The sequence below is a fragment of the Cylas formicarius genome, unplaced genomic scaffold, assembly GCF_029955315.1.
Source record: "Cylas formicarius isolate icCylForm1 unplaced genomic scaffold, icCylForm1.1 PGA_scaffold_10__41_contigs__length_53128322, whole genome shotgun sequence".
NCBI classification, from domain to species: domain Eukaryota; kingdom Metazoa; phylum Arthropoda; class Insecta; order Coleoptera; family Brentidae; genus Cylas; species Cylas formicarius.
The window spans coordinates 9327934-9347028 of record NW_026844214.1 but is presented as its reverse complement, the minus strand read 5'-3'; the positions used below and the strand labels follow the sequence as shown (position 1 = coordinate 9347028).

At 33.7% G+C, this 19095-nt stretch overlaps 2 protein-coding genes across 3 annotated transcripts in view; one reads left to right on the top strand and one right to left on the bottom strand.

Annotated features, from left to right (window-relative positions):
• The window catches only part of LOC132708431 (putative epidermal cell surface receptor), a 48507-nt gene extending 40045 nt beyond the window's left edge, over positions 1-8462 (top strand). The window contains exons 9-17 of one of the 2 annotated variants that reach the window (XM_060680786.1): positions 1751-1908; positions 3060-3911; positions 5162-5339; positions 5398-5707; positions 5760-5913; positions 5972-6143; positions 7599-7822; positions 7877-8110; positions 8346-8462. In XM_060680786.1, coding sequence (XP_060536769.1) covers positions 1751-1908; positions 3060-3911; positions 5162-5339; positions 5398-5707; positions 5760-5913; positions 5972-6143; positions 7599-7822; positions 7877-8110; positions 8346-8353 — 2290 coding nt within the window. In that variant the 3' untranslated portion in view covers positions 8354-8462. Of the gene's footprint in view, positions 1-1750; positions 1909-3059; positions 3912-5161; positions 5340-5397; positions 5708-5759; positions 5914-5971; positions 6144-7598; positions 7823-7876; positions 8318-8345 lie in introns of those variants that run through there. The other variant, XM_060680787.1, reaches the window with a different exon arrangement.
• A 1409-nt stretch (positions 8463-9871) lies between these two features.
• On the bottom strand, positions 9872-11574 carry LOC132708039 (uncharacterized). Its single transcript, XM_060680140.1, has 3 exons — positions 11278-11574; positions 10494-11153; positions 9872-10352 (listed from the first exon to the last, which is right to left on the bottom strand). The coding sequence occupies exons 1-2, from the start codon at positions 11366-11368 to the stop codon at positions 10657-10659; spliced, it is 588 nt and encodes a 195-aa protein (XP_060536123.1). The 5' UTR covers positions 11369-11574; the 3' UTR covers positions 9872-10352; positions 10494-10656.
• Between the last annotated feature and the right edge of the window lie 7521 nt (positions 11575-19095).

The window sequence follows — 19095 nt, the reverse complement described above, 5'->3', positions numbered from 1 at the left end:
GACGTTCTAGAACCGTAATTCAGTACTTCGTGCATACAAATCCTGAAAGCTGACATATTTGTGAAGAGTTTCGTCTGTGAGATTCCTCGATTATTATTAGTCCATGCAATGAAAAATCTATTTTTACTTTAAAATGTTTATTATAAATATAAATGAAGGAGTTAAGTTTGCTACCAAACAATGTTAGAATATTTATAAAAAAAGCTATTCCACATCAAGTAATCACTATCGTCACTGGACTCGCCCCCACATTAATAATTAATTCTGGCACTAGTCGTCTTTTGTAAACCTTTTCTTTTTCGATGACAGGTTCTATGCATTTTTTTCCAACTAGAAGCAGATCTTTTTTTCTACAGGTGCTGAAAAGAATGATCCCTTCCGCTTTATAATAGGCGGCTCTTAAACTCATTTCGAAATCAAGTCAAGTCTTTGCTTTTTGTCAGTATTTTAGGTGTTTTTAAGAAGTTTTGGTTAGTTTTCAGATAATGCCAAGACAACTTGTTTTCCGACTTGGAGATGCTTGACATGATATGTTTATACGTACAAGAGAATTATAATAAGAGAGATTTTGTGGGGCGACCAAAAACAATAGAAAATCGCAATTTGACAACTGAACGCCATTTTTAACAGGAATTTCAAATAAATATCTATTGTCTATTGCTGTAAAACTCTCAAAATAAATAAAATTAAAAGCGCTGCTACTGAAATTTTCAAACCTAAGACTCGGGACCAAATTTAAAAAAGTTTAGAAAAGGTGTAAAAAGGGATATCTGTATTAAAAATCTGTATCTACTAAGGCGCAAAAAAGTTAGGAAGTATCAAATGCACCAAAAGTCTTGTCAAAAAACTCCGATTTGCCAATTTTTTTACAAAAAACTCGCTTATTTCTGTCATTGTTTAAAAAAATCAAAAATGAATTGCAACTTTGATACCGTGTTATTATTAAATTTTGGACTAAGGTAAATTTGTTTAAATCGTAATGTTTTTACAGAAAGAATCTCCTATTTTACTTACTATTTATATATTTTTCCTACTCCCGTGTGTAAAATACCTAATTACCCACCGATCTAGCGTGCTGGAAGCGTCACTTTAACGTCAGTTTCGTTTCCCATGAATCCGAGCCACTTCGGACATTTCCGGGATTTTACCGCAGGGATTTGGATTTTTAATTTTGATGTTTGTCACGGTCATGTCAGTGAATGTATTCGTGTTGTTTTGCGAAAATGTACCCAAAAACTAACGGTCGTAGAAAAAGTATAGTATGCAACACGTTCGGTAAACTTTTTAACTCACTCATTTGCCAGACTTTTGCATAATATACTATACTTACATTTTAAAATTAAAACTTTATACCGCCCACGGTGGAAATAGTATATTATGCAGCAAGTGCGGTAAACGGCATTTGACTCACGAGTTGATTTGACACGAGCGGAGCACAGCGGAGCGCTTCCCGCACGCTAGATCGGTAGGTAATTAGGTATTTTACAGACGGGAGTAGAAAAAATATGTGTGGCATTGATCAAGTGTTCAGTGTGGTACTCCAAGGGGGTTCATTTGATTTTTAGACTTATTTGCTACGATTAAAGAACTTATAGTAAACTGTGCAATAATATTCAGATTGACTCAAAAGCTTAGTTTTTTGTTGTACAAAAATCAGAAACCATAATCAAAAGTGTATTATTACTTACACTTGGTTGACTACTACAGTGACTCTCCGCAATTACGTATTTAATTCGTGATTCTCTCGTAGGTGTTACTGCGAAATGGGTAAACTTGAATGCCAAAATATTTGCTCACCCGTGCCAGCGCTGCCCCCGCCTAACCTTCCATGCTCGCCTCGTGACGCTGCTTTGCAGCACGTACAGGAAGATGATTGCTGCAAATACTGGGTGTGCAATACTGATCACGGTAAGCATGTGAAAATTGCTTTTAACGATTACGTAGAATAGAATTTACTGCTTTGTTGAAAGGTGAAGGCTAGGCTGTCGTCTTTATATGCCGCTAGTGTGCTGTAAAATAGCTCTGATATTCAAAACTTTTTTCTTCAGTGATAATTCCATTTATTTCCAGTAAAATTACACATAATCTATAGGGGAAGCATTCGTAAATGAAAATCCATAATATTTTTGTGTAATATCGTCTTCATAATGGAACCTGAAATGAGCAAATGAAAACTTTTCCCGATAAAACTGTTCTTTGGATATTTTAAAGAAACGTCGGAAGTTCAATTACACTTAGAAAAAGTTACAAACCAGTATAACTGTTCTAAAACAAAAAATCTTTCTCTATTTTAAAACATTCCGAATTGCAAATATGTACCAGACTGCTATTTTAATTATAAGTAAACTTATTAAAGCCCAAAAATGCACAGTGTTTCATACTTCAAATGGAAATATTACGGATCAAGTAGAGATTATGGAATTTGTCCTATTTAATGTGATTTAGAAAATACAAGGAAAACTAACGTGTCTAATGTTTTGTGATTAGGTAGTAAAGAATAGATATGCTAATATTTCTATTGATACTTATAGAGACCGCCAGTTATTTGTGTTTTATCTTATTACTCCTTCTGTCAAATGTCGAACAAGTCTTAACATGAGAAGTAGAAATCTTTTTTATACGTAAAACGATTATTGATATGTATTTTCTCCATCTGGGGAATAATCAATTGTTTATGGAATATTGATTATATCTGTCACTCGCACATGGTGGTAAAAATTATAGACAATCATAAATTGTAAGCAATATTTTTATTAAAATCTTCCCTGTTATGTATATATATAGCATGAATAAGTAGACAACTGACTAAAAAATATTCTACCTGGGTCTGATTTATATTTTATAAATTGATTTCTGTAGATTAAAAAACAGCTAATCTTACCTGTGACTATAGACTTTGCGCTCTGGGACTGTACGAAATAACATTGTAGCTGCGGTTATGGAATCCACTCCTTTGCTGTATATATGCCACGTTTGATTTTTGAATTAAAAAATTTTCAAAAATGCAAAGCATTTTGTCAAATATTTTAAAAGCAATTTGAGTGGATTATTTCTTGCAGCTTCGACTTACAATAACACTACCAACGTCGACAAGAATGCACAAAACAAAAGTTCCACGCACGAAAACTCGTACTTGGGATCAATCATCGCCGGAAAGGAATCGTCTAAAATTTTAGGACCATTGACAGTATATATCAACGAAGATTCCACGCCCACCAGCAATAGTGTTGATCCTCTAGATCCACCCAAAAAACCACTGCTTTCACCATTTGAAAATCCTTTTTATAAAAATCCTCACTTTAACAAGAAGTCCCAAATTAAATCCCAAATTGTGTCGAAGCACCATAGCAACAAAGCTATTCAAAATAATAATGACGGTTATTTTGGTCCGTTTATTAAGCCTAAACCAAACGTGACTTTTAATAAACCTCATAATGATTCAGAAGACACTCCTATAATAGGGGCATTCCCGCGACTTCCTCCTCCAACAAAAATACCTACGCACAGTCAGGAAAATACTGACGACATCTTGCAGATAATCCAGCAACATCCGGCACTGAGTAGTTTACCTTCGGGGTCAATCTTCGAAATACACAAAGTCCCTTCGGAGCCTTCGAAATCTCATTCCACGTTCTCCAACAATAACAAAATTCATCCCTCTGCTCATTCAAGCTCGGATCATGTGAATCCGCCAGTGGTTCCCGTGTTATTACATCCATCTCAAACCCACGTCGTTGGACATGAAATTTCTTTGGAGCAAATTCTGGATGAATTGCATAGAAATGTCAATTCTCAAAATGTCGGTCCCCTAGTTCCATTTCCTCACGGTATCCAGTATCCTCCTCAAATTGCACACCCATCAATTTCCGGTGTAAGACCTGAACCGACCAGACAGAATACTACTCAAACAGGTAAAGACTGTTTAGCAGCGGATATCTTGTTATCAGAATACCGATTTGAAAGTGGTACAACACATTAACAATTTTGACCACCATCTATAAAATATAAATTAATTATTTATATATATATATATATATATATATATATATATATATATATATATATATATATATATATATATATATATATTTTTTTTATTGTACAGAATTCGTGTTACATATCTTTGCAAATATGATCGTTTATGTCGTTGCTTATCTAAATCTAAAAAGCACTAATGTGTAAAAACAAACCTTTGGGCTTACTTTTTTTACCACTCTGTTTCGGGCCATTTGGAAAAGGTAAGAGTAAGAGAAATTTGTTTAAGGTAATTGCAAAATTGATTGCAAGAAATAGACAAAGAGTACTTAGAAAGATTGGTAATGCACCACTAAGTCTTGGAAATTTTACTTTTCAAATTTTTCATCAAAAATTTAAATGCTAGGCATGGTAAGTAGTTTTATTTTCTGTAGAATTATACTTTCTCATAGCTATGCAGCATTTGAGATGCGCATAAAGTTTTGTTAGATCAAATTGGTATTCTTGTACAATCTCAGAGAAATCTAGTTTGTTTAAGTTAAGAATGAACAATATGCCAATCTTAGAACAAGAAGTTTTTATATTTGACAAAATGAAGTTGTGTAAATTAAAAAATTTCGAGAGGGAACGAAAAAGAATCTATGTTTTTTTGACTCTTTTCGAAAACTAATTTAAAAATTTAAATAAAGACGAGAGTTTTTTAATCAACATTCACTTTTAACGCAACTCAGAAATTTGTTTTCTCTTTATTTATTTGACCGTATTTGAAATATTATGTTTTATGTATTTTTTAGTACTCTAAAATAAAGAAAAAATACGAAAAATCATTAGCAACGCTATCACGAACGTAAGTAGTGCTAAAAATAACCATTCATTTTGATCCATATGTAAAAAGTGGAGTTGACCGTAGTCATTTTGATACCGTTGAATAGAGCGGACAAAGTATCTATGTAAATTTTCAATTTGTTTTGAAATAAAGTCAAGAAAAGAAACGATTTTTCGAAATTGAAGGTTTTTTTCGAATATTTCTGGATCCGCTTGTATTCTTTATATAAACATGTTTTATATGTACAACTTTTTTCTAATTTAAAGAAACCGCAGGTGAGATTCTTATTCTGTTCATTCTTACCTTGGAAAATAAATTTAATAAACACAGGAATATTTATTTGTATTTTATTAACTGCAGAATTTAATAATCACTACCCAGACGACTTTTCAAATGGCGGTTTTCAACAACCCAGCGATGAGATTGAAGTCCATACGCTTGAAGCGCTGGATGCTCATACTATCCGGCTCGCATTTATGGTGCCTCCTGTAATAGTTGGCCTCCATGGGAGGGTCGAAGTTCGTTACACGCATAGCCAGTAATATTTCCTTGCTCGAGTTTCAATAAGGAACAGCTCTAAATTTATTTATTTGCAGATCAGATGATTTTGATTCTTGGGATCTACAAGTGTTTGCTCCACCTAACGATCTGATCGCAACGCCGTCGTTAGAGTTTGATCTTCGCGATCTTGTTCCGGATAGGGAGTACAAAATTAAAATCACTATTACTTTAAGGGATCTGCATAACACTAAATCCTCAAGAGTGTACAAAATAAGAACACCGACAGAAGAAGAAACCACTACTTTACCGCCAGTCATACCCATCGAGCCAGATTTGGAAATTTCCGATATCAATTCCACGTGGGTTACAGTTGTATGGAGAAAGTTTACCGAATATGAATTACAGGTGAGCGCTCAGGCAAGGATCGAGAAAATTGACTGTAACGTTTTGTTTGCAGTTTATAGACGGTGTTCAGCTTCGATACAGGGAAGTGGATGGAAAAATTTACGCAGCCACTCCGCTTATTCACAGGGCTGTCACAACTTATACATTGGAAAAACTGAAACCCAACGTAAAATACGAAATTGGAATTTTCTTTATTCCATTCCCCAGTAAGAATCTCAACTTATCACTTTACTACGCAGACTCGTGAGTTTTTCTTTATTCTAGATCAAAGGACCGAACTAAATGCCGAGCATATGATTCATTTCACAACGGCCAACGAAGTCGATACTTACGGCTTTGGCGTGACGTTGGAGATATCCCAGATCAAATCGACCAGCGTAGAAATTTCCTGGAATGGAGTTCCATATCCAGAAGACAAATATGTAAATATATACAGGTACAGTTGTTTTTGGAAAAATCTTTTTTATTACATTTATGAATACAGAAAGTCAATCTAAAACAAAAAAGGAAAACTATTTAAACCTCAGGGTTTATGGCTAGGTACCCGAGAGTTAAATTATCATAAGATCAACTGATTTTGCATCGATTTATTCCTTAAAAAAAATTAATTTTATATCAAAAGTCATTTCTAGGGGTGTCAGAGAAAATTTCAGAGCAAATTTTTCTAAACTTGCGAAAACCTCATCTCGATATGTCAACTTTTTGAGCTACGGGGGCGTTTTGAAAAGTGTTTATTGCTTTTTTAATAAATTTTTAGTTCAGAATTCAGCTGTCCACTTTTAGTTTTTGAGATAAAGTACATGGTTTTTTTTTTAACGCCATATGTATTTTTATTTGGGTCATCAATCGCATCATAAGCCATGAAAAAATCCAGATTGCCATGACGATCTAGTTCTTCACTGATTCATGAAAATCTGGATCTTTTGATTACAGTTTGTCATGCATTTATAGAAATCATTGTAGTTGTGTAATTTTTTTATGTAGAATATCAAAATATTTAATTGGAAGCTATTAAGTAGTTAATAATATAAAACTTAATTTCCAAAACGTAATTAGGTACCCACTTGCACATAACCCTGTAAGTAATTTATTTATCACACATACACGTACTATTTCCGATGCCCATTTTTTAAGACTGAATAGTTCTAAAACAGTAATGATGGTCTTGTAAATATTTGGATCTTCTTATTGATTGATTTACGGTTTAAAAATCATGTTAAAAAATAGGGGGAAATCATATTATAAGCTGAAATTACAAAAATTAAACAAAATTAAGTAAAAATATAAAACTCAAGCTCTATTAAAGTCTAATACTCTCCCAAGTCGGTTATTGTGGAATAGTCTACTGACCAGCTATAATTAATAGGGATAAAGAGAACCTTCACAGGCTTCAAAACTCATATATGCGTTACTGCTATGGATTGCGCAAGGTTGACCGCGTATCAGATAGTCTGAAGAATTTTAGCGTGCTAAATTTGACTCAAAGATATAAATAACATGGCTATGAGCTGTTTTCGATATAAACTAGTAAAAAATGAAGCTTCTTCCTATTTAATTACTAACCTAACATGGTAGTTTGTATCGCGTCCCCCGTCATTAAATAGTTCTGTTTAAGAGGTCTTTTAGCTAGAATTACTAATTCCTCAGCAACATGAAGAATTTTGGTAATATTAGAGCATTTAAGTTGGAAATCAGAAAATTTTATTATTTGGATAAAACCTATACTGCATGTGCGTTTATTTCTGCTCATGTTTTTTTTGTGTGTAGACAATATATCATTATTTCACAATTTTCTTCTGTATTGTTTTTGACTGTTTTATCCAAATTATTTAATTATAAAAGTTATTTTAATATAAAAATACTAAAATAAAAAGGTCTTTATATTTTCTAGAGCTATTTACCAAAGCGACTCAGGTAAAGAAGATCACAGCACATTCAAAGTTGCCAAGAGAGATTCGCCAACTAAAACTATAATTACTGATTTAAAACCGGGCACCAGATACAGGTTATGGTTGGAAGTTTATCTGACGAACGGAAAAATCAAAACCAGCAATGTGCAGGATTTCATCAGTAAACCGAGAACAGGACCCAACTTGAGTTCCTCCTCCCAACACGGTAACTAATATGATCAACCGCTCATACATTAATTTTAACTTTAACTTTTTTTAGACAAGCTTTCAAGAGCTGAGCTTGTTGAAGACGCCCGAGGAGACTATTATGGCCCTCTCGTAATCGTTGCCATTTTAGCGGCCATCGCGATCTTGAGCACATTAATTTTACTGTTGATATTGGTCAGGCGGCACAATCAAAATAAAGCCGCAATTACACCTCCTACGGCCCGAATCAGTCAATCGGCTTACGACAATCCTACGTACAAAGTTGAAATTCAACAAGAAACAATGGGTAAGTGACTGACAATTCGTTTAGTATTGTTAATCTTGTTTATGGCACACAGTGAGAAGAAATTCAGTGAAATTAATGTTAAAAACAGTATAAAAGATTTCAATTTCAAGAACATGAATATCTAATTGGTTAAAATATGGTTCCCCTGAAAAGTGTAACGAAATGAATTAAATCACATAATCATAAAAAATCATTTGGCAGCAGAGCTCCAACGGAAATATACTTTTACTTTCAGGTTTATGAAAAAGAAGAATGAAGATAAATATTGTACATATTATGTTTTAAGGCGTAATGTAGAATTAAGAGAACGTCTGTACTTAATTGAAACCTGTATTGTAATTTGTAATATAGTAGTAATAGTGTAAAAATATATTTATTTAAAAAATGCCTATGAATTTATTGTTGTACCTATTTTATCAAAGATTAGATATTGGACCAACATTTTAAAGCAAAATACTACATTGCTATTGGATATCATTTTTTGTGAGTTTAACTAAACTCACTGACGCGAAGAATAAAAATGTATGTATTGTTATGCGATGTTTTATTGTAATAACAATTTAGAACACAAACATCAAATTTAAAAAAAAAACATCCGATTGGTCCCAAACCCGTGCGGTGATATACCGAAAATGTCCGAAGTGGCTCACAGCCTTGGGTAACGAAACTGGCGTCGTAAAATGACACTTTCTCTATGCTGGATAGGTGGGAAGGGAATAGAAAAAAGTATACTTTCTACTCCCGCCTGTAAAATGCTTAATTCCACAGCGATCAGCGTGCGGGAAGCGCCACTACCACTTCGAACATTCCCGGGATTTAACCGCACGCGTTTGGGCGCAATCGGATGTTCTCGGAGATATTTCCTACGCCTTGAATTGTGACGTTTGTCAATTCTGACGGTCATGTCAGTGAATCTATTCGTGTTGTTTTGCGAAAATGATACCCAAAAACTAATGGTCGTAGAAAGAGTGTATGCAACATGTTCGGTAAACTTTTTAAGTCACTCGTTTATTAAACACTCACTCCGCTCGTGTCAAATAAACTTGTGAGTCAAGTGCCGTTTAGCGCACTCGTTCCATAAAAATAGCGCAGCGGAGCGAGAGTTTAATAAACGAGTGACTTAAAAAGTTTACCGAACATGTTGCATACACTCTTTCTACGACCATTAGTTTTTGGGTATCATTTTCGCAAAACAACACGAATAGATTCACTGACATGACCGTCAGAATTGACAAACGTCAAAATTCAAGGCGTGGAAAACATCTCCGAAAACAACCGATTCCTCCCAAACCCGTGCGGTAAAATCCCGGAAATGTCCGAAGTGGTTCCCGCACGATAGATCGGCGTATAATTAGATATTTTACAGTAGAAAACAACTTTTACGTCAGATTTTCTAAACCAAAAAAAGCCCATGCCCGACTATGGACTTTTAATGGATATAAGAATATGAATTTAATTAATGACATTATATTATGAAACCTAGTTTTACTTTGAATTACCAACTAAGGGGTACATAATTTTTAAAAGCGCGTAAAAAATTAAAAGAGCAAAAAATACTGTTTATTATGTATTTGCAATATCTAAACGATCTATTAAAATTTAGGTTTTAAAAATGTTCGGTTAATCAAAAAGAACCTGTATCTACTTTTAATAATTAAATAAGATTGTTGATGGCTATTCCGATTTTTTTATTGATATTTACCACACCAGAAAGTTAATGATTGTTGATTATAAAATTCACTGAACCCGAGAAGTGGCGAGTATTGACAAAGTAAGTTATTTTGGGTGCTGACTGATTTTCCATAGCTCATTAACTCTGCTGAGAACTCAATTTACATATTTTTAAGGATTAGATTTTTATTACACGATAACATTTTTTAAAATCTAGACATAATTGCACTAATATTCATATATAATAAAATATGAAATCCGAAAACTATTAAAAACATAACTAAGAAATGAAAAAACGATTTTTTCCAGAGAAGCATTTAAGCAGACGTGTAACAAGACGAGAAATTATTAAATAATCGCCACCTTCTTAAGGCTCACTCTATGAAGGTCGATTTCGTTTCTTCTTCATTCTAGATTCAAAATTTTCCAACGATTCTAATATCCCAGCAGTACTTCGGAGATATTCCTCGGACATCTCCCGTTTGGTTCTCAGGAATATACTTGTTGGAGTTGTGGTTGTCGATGTTGCAAAATAGTACTGTTGCTTGTATTTTAATGTATAGATTAATTTCTAAAATAAAATATACGGTCAAATGCATCGGACAATTTTCTAAATTAATTTAATATTAATTGTTTACAACTTGCAATTATGCAATATTGAAATCTCTTAAAAAAATTTGTTATGGTTATGTAAATTTTAAAAAATACTTACCAGCACAAGTTTGACCAAAAAGACAGCGAATGTTAAAAATCCGATCGTCATAAGTGCGCCTTCATTCGATGGGAAATCCATTTCGGTGTGTTCGTGTTCAAAAGATTTTCCTTGGGCTCCAGTCCATAAATGAGAGATTCTGTTTTCTAGAATTCAAGAATAATTAAAACCAAACACGATCAACACTGGTCATAAATGACTTGCTTATATTAAGTAACATCGAATCTCGTAAATTTTTCAATACCGATATTTTCGATTTTACGGATTTCGCTTGATATTTCAACAATTGATTTTGAATTCCTTTTATTATGGCATATAAATCCGTGGTTGTTTCTTTGTTTTTATTTGGATTTGGTATAGTTTGTTTTTCGTTGTCTTCATCCATTTTTGTTGTACTTGAATTCTTGATTTCATCATCCTCACTTTCAACCATATAATCATCGTATTGCATTTCGGATTCTGCTCTACTGGTGTTTATCTTAATATTATTGTCTACGTTTGTACCAGAAGGTTCATCGTAGTAGTATTCATTATATTCGTCTGCCGATGTGGGCTGATCATTCGGTTTATGTGTCTGGTTGTTGTGTGAATTGCCATTTTCGGTTGAGGGCTTCAAAAATACTTCATACAAAGATGTTGTTGTGTAAACTTTGGGAAGGTCTGAAATATTGCGGTAAAATTAAACGTACATTTTTGTAACATTTGGTTAGTTTAGATTGTTTCAAGTTTGCCAATAAATTTTAAAAGCTCTGGCAGCATTTGAGTATAAGAATGTATAACTTACCGAAACGCTTATTTTTGTTGGACACTTTGGTGATCTCCACCCATTCACTTAATCCAAGTGCAAACAATCCAAACAATGTTGAAAACAACATTCTTAACTACATACAAAATGAATATATTCAGTGTCACATACGTTTTTTACTGCTATATCGCATTCGGAAGATTACGAATCCTGTTACATAGCTACACGCCTTGGAGCAGAAAATTAATTACGGAACAAAATTTGAACCACCGCATTATCACGGTTTTATTATTCTTCTGTTTGTCGAACTTGAACCGAACTGGAAACGCAACTTAAAACGACTTAGACTATTTAGGAAGACTTGGCAATTTTTGGAAAAATGATTTAGCAATCCAGTATCCGTAGTACAAGTATCGGTTTTCATGGAATTAAAATTCGATGGTAAGTATTAATGTTTCACTGCAGACTAGATTCATTTGCAGCAAGCCCTCATAGTACTAAGTAGCTAAAGTGAACTTTGGATAATCCACATCTGCACAGTTCACCAACTAGTGCAAAAGAAATAAGTAATAAATAAATCGTAACCACTGAAAACGTTTTTGCCACCATTCTAGCTTCAAAACAGATATTTTGTTTTAAATTATTTTTGACAACGTGTTTCTCAGACACACCCATAACAAAATCCACTCATATATAATAGACAATAGATATATAATATATAACTGATATCTATATGCGATACCAAAGATATAATTAATATTTTTCGAGCAAAATATCAGTTTTTAGACTAATTGCAGACAGTCTCTTGTTGTTTGCGTTGTTGGTATCTATGAATGTATCACGTTTACGCAGAAAAAGTATTAATATATAGGGTCAAGGTGGCAACAATGGATCAACTTTTGTTTGACACGCTGTAGCAAAAAAGTTATGAAAGTTATAACTTTTCATTTTATTTTCAACAAACTATGGCTCCACTATCTTAATTACACACGATTACTTTTTGACGTAATAGGTTGGTTGCATCATGACGACCATTTTTTTTTAAGTTTGCAAATGATCCATTGTGTACTAAGGTACAATGGCTCACCCCTAAGTAAACAATGGATCACTGGAGTACACAATGAATAATTATTTTTATAAGTATTAAAGAATGGACATACTAAAATGGATATAATTTTTTATTTATATTTATAAAAATAAAACAAATTCAGGTATATAAGTAATTGGTTGACAAACCCCTTATTCGCTATATTATAATTAGCAACTATATTTTGAGACTAGGTACTAATAAGTGAAGTACGAAACATAAATGACAGCTTCTTGATTCTCTAGGTCATAACCAGTAACTAAACTATCTGACCTAAGGACTAGAAAAAAAGAACACAACGAAACTTAAATTAAAATTGAAAATATTGTTGATTTCTTACATCTAGGCGCAATAACAATCGACATAAACATAATTTCTGATATTAGAGATCATAGTAATAAACAAACAAACAGAATTAAAAAATGACTTAATTAACGTTGAGGGCAGATAAATCTAATGGGAAACTATAGAAAGACTGCTGTCTTGAGGTACTGCCACTACAAATTGGCTTTGGTAATATCAATTTGACGTCATCTTCTTTCACGAAAGATATCTCAGGTATATTGGGAACTCGAAATTTATTTATTTATTTATGTGCCCTGTGCTTTTGACTTAAAATAATACCGTCTTAATGTTGTAAACGGAATTCCAGTTGTTCCAGACACTTGGCGGAGGCTATCACCCATTTCAATTCTTAATAAAGCTGCCTTCATACTAGCTGCGGTAGTGTTCCCTCTTGTTCGCGGCCTTTCTGGACGTGGCATTCTGGAAACAAACACTGCGTGAAAAAAAAAAACATCTAAAACTCAAAAATTAATTTACGACCAACTCTCATTCTATTGAGTACACAATGGATCATGATTCATTGTGTACGAAGACTGAGCCATTGTGTACTAGGACGCCATTAATATTTAAAAATTGTACCCAGCCGTAAATTAAACATACTAATCAAAAGTTTCTGCAGGAAAATAAGCCTAATTAAGTACATTTTAAGGCACTAAGTTATAGATATCAAAATACATGATAGAAAGGTTCAAGTCTTACCTTCTAATTCGTATTTTTGCAACCAAGAACCAAAAACAATGATCAGCACAAATCAGCCTGGCCAACGACGCACACCACATAGTTCGAACGAGTTCCGTTGCCGAATAGAAGTAACGAGTGAGAGAGAAAGCAGATGTCTCTGTCCCTTTCGCAGGAATAGCGTGTGATCCATTGTGCACGCCCTAACCATTGTTGCCACCTTGACCCTACCGAAATTTTTTTAATTTGACTGAAAAATTATATTAGCCATTATACTACACAAAAGTAAACTGAATCATCATGTCGATTAGACTCTGTTGAAAATTTAATTTACAAAAAATGAAAACCAAAATTTGACTTAGAAATGTATACATTTTTCTAAATAAAAATGCTCTTCTTAAATATAAATCACATGTTGTTATAATTGCTATTATAATTCTTAGTTGATAATAAATTTGTCTGATTTAACAGCATGTTATTTATTTACACGATTTTTTAGTTGGTGAAATGTAGTATTGAACTTCTGATATGCGTTGCTTTGTATTTTGCACTCCACTTCCTTGTTATGAGAGATACAAAAAGTTTTAGTGTTTCATCTATATTATGTTTTGGAATTATCAAAGTACACAAATGGCTCACTTTAATAACAAAAATTTAATTGGAATACTCATTATGTATTTAGTAGCCATTTGTTAGAACTTTTTATTTTCATTTAAAAAATATATATTACAATCATATTTGTAATAGGCGTTTTACTAAAAGTAAACGTAAAACAGAACCAAAAATATAAGACCGCTGTAAAAAATATAATTATAATTAATTTTCATGCTTTTGTCTGCTCTCCGCATTCTTATTATTAATTTATTATATAGTGTGTTTTCTAATTGAATGTCAATAATTCAGGGGGCGATTTTTTCATATAAAGTTAGATCCTACCACAGATATTTTAATGAAATTTGATACACAAGTAGGGGAGAGAGGGGTAGTTTAGGATTACGAACGCATCTTTTGTCTTTACTATAACTTTTTAAAACTGGAACATCGAACTACACGTCTGTCAGATGCCAATGTACTTCAATGTCAATGTAAAACCGAATTAAATTTGTAGGTTACTTTATGGAAACGGAACAAAACATTTTTATTTTTTATTGTAAACGGATTACTGAAAACGTAAGTATTATATTCGAGTTTTGACTATTTCATAGTGTTGTGTATGTTATAGCAAGTGTATTACCAATATAAATTAATTAAATAAAAGTTTATTGGTCGTCTACATAATTTTGTTTCTGAATGATGGTATGAATAAAATGTTCAAAAGTGTCCCCCGCTATGCGAACAAATGATGTTTATTTATTTTTTAAAATAATTTATAAATATAATTAGATAAGCACATTATATATTCTTTTACAGTTGTGAATCATAATGGTAAGAAATTACAAAAAGAAAAAAGAAAATTATGTTAACGAAGAAGATGCCGAGAGAGCTGTATTGTGTGTTGGCAATGATATCAATGATGAGGACCGCTGCTGCTATATATAATATAAAACCAACCAATTTGTACTATAGAAAAAATAAATATAAAGAGAATGTAATGCCAAAAAATATAAACTATAGCAGCAGACAGACTGCGAATCAAGTTTCCACTAATGATGAGGAACTTATGCTGGAAAGGTACTTTTTAAAAATGTCCAAAATGAATTATGGTCTTACCTACTTACAAGGTCGAAAATTGGCATATCAAAATGCAGCAGCGTTAGATAAGTGTCCTGAGAAATGGTTAGATAACAAGAGTGCGGGCATTGAATGGATGAAAAACTTTATGACATGAAAAGGCACCCAGTATTATCTTTGCCAAAACCTGAAAATACGAAAATAAATAGGAACACTGAAAATATAAGGGGAAAAGTAACAATTACTCCTGAAGCAATAAGACCGTTTCCTAAAGCAACTCCTCGTACCGGAAGAAAAGGCAGAATCTTGACTGATACTCCTAAAAAATACGCAGTAGAAGCTGCTTATTTAGATTGGATGAAACGCAAGTCTTCAATCCTGCCTATATCAAAACGAGGACAATGTATGCCTAGGAACAATACATATAAAAAGAAAAAACCGTTGCCAAAATATCAGTCAAACTCAGAATCTGACGGAAATATATCTTTTCATGATGATTGTGATATGGACATAACAGATGGTCAAAATAATTCTCAGTCTGATAATCTAGTTGATGAAAGGGAATCAATTCAATCCTTGACAAATGAGGATTTAAATAAAATGACTATATATTGGTATAGTGTCTCTCCGCCAAAAAAGAATCACGAATGTATTTCGTAGCTTTTATTGAATATAAAGATCAAAATGTTTCTGATTTCTAATTTAAAAAAGAAATTGGGTTTTAAATTCTTCCAAAGAAGATCAATCCTGCATACCTATCATTGATATTGTAAAGAAGCTTCCAAAGTCATGCTCTGGTCCAGGAACTTCTCGTACAGCTACTCTATTAACTTTCAAATTTGATTTTAGCAAATTTAAACTAGGTTGGGTACTATTACCAAAGTTTTAAAGTTCGTTTTTTTTTGAATATTTACTTTTATGTTGGCCAGTCAGGCGATTTGGATTGTTTATTTTGTATTTGATATTTCGAACTTAGATTAACTTTTAACTTGATTGCCAGGGGTACATTTGAACAAAAATGTGTTTTTGAAAAAAATTGTGTTTTTGAAAATTAATAATATTGTTACTTTAATAAGTAAAAACAAGTAAATTTAATTTATATTTTGTATGCACAAATAGCATATTTATTCATAAAAAAAATATGTACCTTGATATGTAGCACAAAGTGACAAATATAATATTTAATTTAAAAAGCAATCCAAGGTGCCCCCCTTTCATCTACTATGTATAAAGAGGCATTATTTAGCACCACAAAATACACCAGTGGTAGGCGTACGGAATTTCATCTGTCTATTTTTTGGCAGACGTATTTCTACAATCCCAATCATTTCTAAAAAAAATTTATTTCTTAATTTTTTCAATCCGATGGAAGATTTTCGCTATAAAAACTAAAAACCTCTTCTCTGCATGGTCATAACAATATCGTTAATATGAGAGCATGAAGTGCGACGGACTAAATAGTACACTATGCAACAAGTGTGGTAAACGGCATTTGAGGGAGTAGAAAAAACAAATAAGATATCAAATCTGCTCATAAATGAATGCAATTGTCATTATATTTTAAAGGAAATGAGTAGCGTCGCCCCTGTACTCGTTAAATCGAGAAATTTTTTGTACAATATAAAATATCTACCTTAAACAAAATATCTACTTTTTAATATCAGAAAAAAACTTATTAGCAGACTGTTCTTTTTACTTTTACAGGTTCAAATGAAATAACATAACATCATAACAACAAGATAAATAATAAATGACTCATATTTAAAAAAAAATACTTACTGTTGATAATTTTTAACAAAATTGTCTGTTAATAAATTAATAACAACCGTTTTGAAAGAAAAAAAACTAGAAAAGTTATTGAGTGTCCTCCACCTTGAAGGATACACGCTTCAGCTCTTTTCCTCATATTGCCGTGTACTCTTTGAAGTGCACCTCCAGTGTTTCTTACGATACGATCCTTCAGCTCTTCGACATTGTTAACTGGGATGCGATAAGATGCCGCAATAAGAAAAAATCCAAACTATTTAAATCTGGTTATTCAATATATGATTTGAATATTCTCTTATTGCAACAGTAAAGTGAGCAGACATGACCCACATTATGTTCCTAATCAAATATAGTAATTCTTTCACCATTATTGGTAAATCCTCTTCTAAAAACCGGCGATAAATTTAACCATGTGACCTTTCTGGCAGGACAAAGGTTCCAATTAAATAATTTCCAACAATTGCAGCCCAAACATTTACCGAAAACTGTTCTTGATGTTTAAATTCTTTAATTTCTGATTGCATTTTTGGAAAAGTTTATAATAATGCGCAAATTTTGTCCAAAAACCATTGACAAAAATTAACGCACAAGGGAAAATCTCTGGGAAGTAAGGCTTGCACTGGTTGAATATGATATGGGTATAATAGAAAATCGTGCAAAATTTTCCGAACCAACAAGTGCGAGATATTCAGAATATTTTGAATTTTTCTAGTACTAAGGATTTTGATCAATAGGATTTAAAACTGGTTTTTCAATTTCTGGAGTTCTTACAGTTCGATGGGCACCTTTTAAATGATTATTTGCCCTCAAAGTACCTTCAGTCAACCTTCCATGTACGTTTGAGAATGTTCGCCTATCTGGATTGATTCTATTAGAAAAGCCATATATAAAATGCATATCTGCCAACTCCTCATTAGTAAAGTCGACCATTCTATTTTAAAATAACACTGGAAGAATTGAATTTAAAAACTGATGATATTAAGGTTTCAAAAATACACCTGGGAGTTTTCGTACTTCGCATTCGTACTTTGTGATGTGCCAAAATCTCAGGGGCGTATGGTAAATGGCACCACAATACCCGGCTAGGATACCCGTAGATATTCAGGGTAGTTTAGCTGCTATCACCAAGCCCTAACAAAATGTTGAATTCTGGGCGCCACGTGAATTGTAAATCTACGGTCCGGCTTGGTTACCGCAGCTGAACCAGACTGAACAGCACAAGGTGAGCCCCCAAATCACGAAAAAGCTCTGCCTGCTCTGTACCTCGGCACCTTCGCAGTGGGCTCAACTTCTTAAATGGGGCAAGGAAATGAAAATCTAAATTTAAGTGAATGAATTTAATTAAGCTGGAAATAATATAACCTAATTCGGTAAAACTTGCTAAACCAATATACAATGTTAAAGCTCGACCAACTAAATTACGGGTGTATCAGGTGATTTACTGAAACTTAGTAAAGTGTGCACCAGGGGTATACAGAACGCCCGTGGAGAACAGGTTCTGCAACATGCAATAGCAGAGGTTATTTTCGAATAAATCGGGCTAGTGCCACTCATACGGGTGCGTCACAACAGGGGAGGGCCACTTATAGCATTAACAAAATCCCATATAACTAACGGTACCTCACAAGCTTCATAGTTTCATGTCCCGTTGCATTACCGTCCTCGGCGTCCACTGCTCGCCACGTCCTAGCCCAAGTGTTTCTAGGCGGATTACATATACAGTGCACGGGGCTCGGTCAATAAGTGGGTCACAGCTCCACAAATCCAACAAAAGCAAGTCCGGAGACAGTGCACGGGCAGACTCCGTACCAATCAGTGGGTCACAGCTCCACAAATCCAACAGAAGCAAGTCCGGAGACAGTGCACGGGCAGACTCCGTACCAATCAGTGGGTCACAGCTCCACAAATCCAACAGACCCAAACCCGGACAAGCAGAAAAACCAAGAAGATAAAAAAAACCCTAAAAACAAGCGTCTCTAGAAACACTACCTCCCTAACAGCGTAAAATTAGCAAACAGTGCCAGATTAGAGCAAGGTTAACCTACCTCGGCCACGAGGGCTTTCTTAATGGGGGACCAACGATGTCGGGTGCCCCTAGGAGTCTCTCGGGAAACTTGTGCACCCAAGCAACAAGTCGCAGTGGCCGCGGCGGAAGGCTCGATCCCCAAACTCGGAAAATTTCCAACCAATATTGCAATGACCTTCACCAGGCTTCTGCCGCCATCAAATCCATCGAGGAAAAAAGGAGTCCCAAAACCCCGTTCACCACCTTAAATATAAGTCCTCAGCCACAAAAAATTGGAGGGAAT

Coding starts and splice junctions, on each gene's coding strand:
- LOC132708039 (XM_060680140.1), bottom strand. CDS start 11,368: ATGTTGTTTTCAACATTGTTTGGATTGTTTGCACTTGGATTAAGTGAA. Junction 11,154..11,277: donor CAACAAAAATAAGCGTTTCG/GTAAGTTATACA, acceptor GCAATATTTCAG/ACCTTCCCAAAGTTTACACA.